This window comes from Malania oleifera, chromosome 3 (genome assembly GCF_029873635.1).
Source record: "Malania oleifera isolate guangnan ecotype guangnan chromosome 3, ASM2987363v1, whole genome shotgun sequence".
Classification (NCBI taxonomy): domain Eukaryota; kingdom Viridiplantae; phylum Streptophyta; class Magnoliopsida; order Santalales; family Ximeniaceae; genus Malania; species Malania oleifera.
The window spans coordinates 112,506,949-112,512,289 of record NC_080419.1 but is presented as its reverse complement, the minus strand read 5'-3'; the positions used below and the strand labels follow the sequence as shown (position 1 = coordinate 112,512,289).

At 45.3% G+C, this 5,341-nt stretch overlaps 1 protein-coding gene across 1 annotated transcript; it reads right to left on the bottom strand.

The window, feature by feature from the left end:
- Window positions 1-2,074: 2,074 nt before the first annotated feature.
- On the bottom strand, window positions 2,075-4,876 carry LOC131151106 (uncharacterized). Its single transcript, XM_058102308.1, has 2 exons — window positions 2,846-4,876; window positions 2,075-2,731 (listed from the first exon to the last, which is right to left on the bottom strand). The coding sequence occupies exon 1, from the start codon at window positions 4,565-4,567 to the stop codon at window positions 3,002-3,004; it is 1,566 nt and encodes a 521-aa protein (XP_057958291.1). The 5' UTR covers window positions 4,568-4,876; the 3' UTR covers window positions 2,075-2,731; window positions 2,846-3,001.
- Between the last annotated feature and the right edge of the window lie 465 nt (window positions 4,877-5,341).

Below are 5,341 nucleotides of genomic sequence, written 5' to 3'. Positions count from 1 at the left end.
TTAGAAAGAGTAGGGGTGGGAACCCGATTAATAGTGTGAACAGTTGTAAGAGCAGCTTCTCCCCAAAAGGATTCTAGGAGGGATGCAGAGAAGAGTTGAGAGCGAATAGTGTCAAGGATGTGGCGATGCTTACGTTCAGCACGACCATTCTGTTGGGAGGTGAATGGACAGGATCGATGGTATAAAGTGCCAGCCTCGTGAAGTTCTGCAATGAAAGGAGTAGAAGTATATTCTAGGGCATCGTCGGACCGAAAGACTTTAATGTTGCGATTAAATTGAGTTTTAATCATTTTCTTAAAGTCACGAAAAATAGTAAGTAACCCAATGCGATCATGCAAAAGATAAATCCATGTAAACTGAGAGTAGTCATCGATAAAAATAACAAAGTAACGAGACCCACCCTTAGTAAGGACAGGAGCAGGTCCCCAAATATCAGAATGAACCAAATCAAAAGGTGAAGAAGACAGAGAAGTACTTTCATTAAAAGGTAAAGCTTTCTGTTTCCCAAGTTGAAAAGACATACAATCAAAAGGTTCAAACTTAACATTTCCCAAGCAACCACTAGAAGCTAAAGACTGAACACGAGGTAATGAGGTATGATCGATACGAGAATGCCAAACACGGGAAGACACTGCAGTAGAAATAGATGGGGGAGAACACGAACGAGGCAAACACAGAGATGTGAGCTCGAAAAGGTGACCAACTTTACGCCCGGTCCCAACAAGCTGGCCCGTCTTCGGATCTTGCACATCACAACCTTTGTGAGAAAAGGTTAAAATCAAACCACTCTCAACAAGTTGACCAACAGAAAGGAGATTGAGAGACAAGTTAGGCACAACATATGTGTTAGGTACAGAAAAAACAGGAGTAGAAACATGACCAAGATGACTAACAGACATATGCGAACCATCAGCAGTATAAATCAAGGGAACAGGAGTTAGAGACTGCTTATGCGTCACTGAAGAGGAATCAGAGGTCATATGATTGCAACAGGCTGAATCAATAAACCAAGGTGAAGAGATACATGTGGATACGGATAAGGCAGTAGAAGTGTGGGAGAGAACCTGGGTGACAATTGCCTCAAGGTCAGCTGAGAAAGAGACGACAAAGGAGGTGCAGGAGATGGAGTAGAAACTGAAGAGTTGGTGGAGACAGCAGCAACAGGCCTAGAAGAGGAAGATGTCTTAGCCTTGAGAGCATCCCTAGCATCCTTGGCCTTCTTTTTAGGACAATCAGAAATACGATGACCTTCCTCCTTACAATAGTGGCACTGGCCATTAAAATGTCGCAGTCTAGAAGAAGCAACAGTCGCAGCAGGAGTAGATGAACTAGATGAAGCAGTAGCCAAGATCATATCGGTAGAATGAACCCGACGAGTCTGTTGTCGTGTCTCCTCAGAAATGAGCTCCGCAAGAGCAACTTCAAGTGTAGGAAGAGGAGATCGATGCAACAAAGAAGCTCGAGTAGTCTCAAATTCATCCCGGATATGCATCATAAAGTATAGGAACTGACGGCGATCCCGATATGCCGCAAAAAGCCTAATTGACTGCTCATCTAAAAAAGCAGGGTCAGCATGAGAAAGCTGATCCCAAATGCCACTAACCTGAGCATGAAACTTGGCAATAGACTGTCCAGGTGCCTAATGCATATGAGAAAGCCTAGTTTCCAACTGAAACTCGAGAGCACCATCACTGCCACAGTTGTATCGTGTGGCCAAAATATCTCAAGCAAGTTTGGCATTACGAAACTTAGGAAGGAGACTCTGAATAGTAGGAACGGAGGTATTAATAAACCAGGAAAGAATCTTACAGTGAGTACTTTCCCATTCATCAAGAGCCTCATCAAACTCCTCATTGGATTGCGTGGCAGTTTTGGTAGGTTTTGGTTTTGTTCCAGTGACAAAACGCCATAATCGTCGACCAATCAAAAAAACTGACATTTGTTGAGCCCACGCATTGTAGTTAGAGCCATTCAAAATAATCTCTATAGGGCAAGCAACATCGGTGAAAGACGCCATTAAAAAATAATAATAATAAATGCAAGGACAATGGTGGAAAATTTGAAGCACAGGAAGGAGAGTAAGAACTCAGTAGATTTTTTTTTTTTTTTTTGTGTTTAGTAGTGGGTTTCTATTGGAGAGTAGGGGAAAAAAAATGGTGTCACTGTAAAGAGAGAAGGGGTGCTTCTCTAGTGACTTGTAGTGGAGCACAGACGGCCGTGTGGAGGGACCTCCAAAAGGTGCAGCAATGGAACCGATGTTGGTGCTACCAGAGGGACAAAGCCAATGAGACAACGCCGAGAAGCAAGGTCATCGGAGAATCAAGAAGGACCACAACCAAGACGACTGAGAACGGAAGACCACAACCACCACGAGTGCAGAGACGATGAATGGAGACGATGCCGGAGAAACAGAGACGACGCCGGAGAAGGAGACGACAAACCAAGATGCCACGAACAGAACACGACCACGACGAGTGCAGAGACGACACTGGAGAAGGAGACGCGAGACGGTGGAGAACAGAGACGACGCCTGGAGAACACCGAGAGGGAGCCACGAACATACCACGACGGTCTATTGCTGCAGGAGAGATGGTGGTTCGGGTGCTAGCTGTCACGGCTGGCCGAGGAGCTCAGGTGGCTGGAGACGGTGGCGGACTGCACGGGAGGCTACTGGTGCTGGCTTCACGAGACGGCGGCGGCGAAAAAAAAAAGTAAAGAACCCTAGTAGGCTCTGATACCATGATAGAAGAGAAACACACAATAAATCTTATTAACACTATACAAGGCTTTATACAAGGGTACAAGGGTAACTTAGGAAATATACAAAGATACAAGGGTAACTAACTTAGGAAGTATACTAACAACGCCCATGACGAAGGAGATTTAAAGACTTCATTTAAAATCACAAAGTTTATTCTTGATGGTTGATGTAGCCCTGCACACGACAAAGAGTTAAAGCATAAAGTATTAACGACTAGCATTGTCAATAGTTGTAGACGTCTTAGATATCTATCCAAGACACCTGCACCTTGATTTCTCCGTTCTGTCCCGAAATTTTTGTTGTGTATGTACCAGAAAGATGAACGGAGAATGCTGCAGTCCCATTTGCAATTTCATTATTAGTGCCAGTCTCCCTATTTCGACTAAAGAGTTCCGCCCGAACTATGAAGGAAGAGTCCAATGGCACAGCTACTGTAGATTTCAATAGATCCATGTTTTGTCCAGGTCTTACATTTAAATCCTCATCGTTGGACGTCTTCCAAAAGAGCATACTTTCATTTCTAAATTTGTTGCTACGAGCAGTAATCAATCCATAGACTTGGGCAGGATATTGCCCACCTCCATTCACGAGTGTAACCTCTATTCTGGCTTCCACTGCATTGCTTATCACTACATAGTTGACCGTCACCGAGCCATTCCTGCCGTCCACATCCTTGGACAAGGGCTGATCATACACATTGCTCGCCGTTGAGAAAACATTCCAGGAGATTTGCCCATAGGCGACTTCAGCACTGGAAGAAACTTTGTTGGCATCCATGAGATCCACATCGATGGCGAAACTATCATACGCCGAGATAGATCGAGGTGGGCCGGTCAACAAAATTGTATCGCCTGCATAGATTGATTCCGGCCGAACCCTTTTCCGATTGTAAATGTATTGACAAGTTAGCCCGTCGGTCACCGTGATGGTGCCGTAGAGGTAATTCTCTTCGCCAATGTTCTTCATGCGCACCCAGAACACCTCCACCAGCGGTTGTCCGTGAGTGTGGTAGCCATCGTCGCCAGCCTCGCGTCGGAACCTCCGGTGGGGCGGGTGAAATTTGAAGCTGCAGTCCTTTAAGATGCCGAGCGCGGCGATCGCTTGCTCGGCGGTTTGGATTCCGAAATTATTTTGCGGAATTCGAAAGTAGTGGTTGGGGTCGGCGTCGGCGTGTAGCAATCGCTCGGAGAGGTTCCCCCAGGCGTGGACGAGACGCTCAAACCCGACTGGGACCCGCGTAGACTCGGCGTGATGCGTTACGTTAAATTCCTTGATATCATTCATTCTTATTGATTCGCTGAGCATGATAATCACGGGTAGAAGCGACTGCGCCCTCTGTTGACGATTGGTGGTGTTAAGCCTCTCCACGGCGCGCAGAAGGTCTTTCCGGCCGATTCTTATGTCTGTCCAGCTCCAGTTAGCCGCATCGGGACGCATCAAGGCGGTGTAGCTGCCGCCGAATCCTAGACCGTTGGATCCGGCTATTAGCTGTTGAGGATTTCCATCGTCGTCGGCGAACTCGAGCCACCGTTGGTCGGTGCCCTGCTCCATGCGATACCCAACGAGGTAGAGGTTGTCGGCTCGCAGCCTGAATCTGACTGCGTAATCTCTGCTGGTTCGGAGTACGATGTCGAACCATCGAGGTGGGATGCGTTGTTCCAGCTGAAGCACGGGGTGGTTGTGGGAAAATCTCACGCCCAGTCGGCTGCGGATGTCATCGATGAGACGCCTGTAGGAAACCCAGTCCCTGCCGGAGGGGAACTGTGATAGGTCAAGCTCCACAGTGAACGCTGGATCCGCCGCCATTGATTTGCTGTTAATTAATTTGCTATATGCTATCTCCTCCTCTTAGTTGATAGAGGAAGCTACTGAAACTCGAACAGAGCTTTCACAACTATAAAGCTATTTATAGAGAGAGAGAAGCTTCTCAACTGCGTATTGGTTATCCCCCACGAGCTCCGAGGGGGAAAAAATATTTTAGGCGTGGACTTCGTGTGGACTGATAATATAAATTTACGCTACCAATATTGAAAATGCAGGAGGCAGGGAGGGATTTTTTTTTTTTATCAATTCTCATTTTCTTTTAGATAAACAGGAAGGTGTGAGATACCAACTCTTGAATGTCTTTTCTTGTTTAAGCACTTAAACTTTTAAAAAAAATTCTTCTAAAAATACCTCCTAAAGTTGAGAGTTACATTCATTCACGTATGTCACAACCTTCCTAGATAATTTTTTTTAATAAAATTTAGCCGACAGTTGGTTTCATATAAAACACCCATAATAGTGATGCTATTCGTCATATAGGAAGACTTTTCACGGGAAGCTGTGCAGGGCAATTGGCCCACCCATGTGTCATTTGATTTTTTAATAAAGCATCTTTTTTGGGCATAGAGCGTTCATAGAGAGAGAGAGAGAGTTAAAAGAGAGCAATTGGATTATAAGAGAGGGAGAGAGGGTTATAAGGGGGAGCAATTGGATTTGGTATGAAAAATAGTAGCTGGGGATAGCGTAAGAAAATTTTTAAAAATAGTCAATATAGACCTTTTCTGCAGCTCAATTGAATAAATAGTAATATAATGA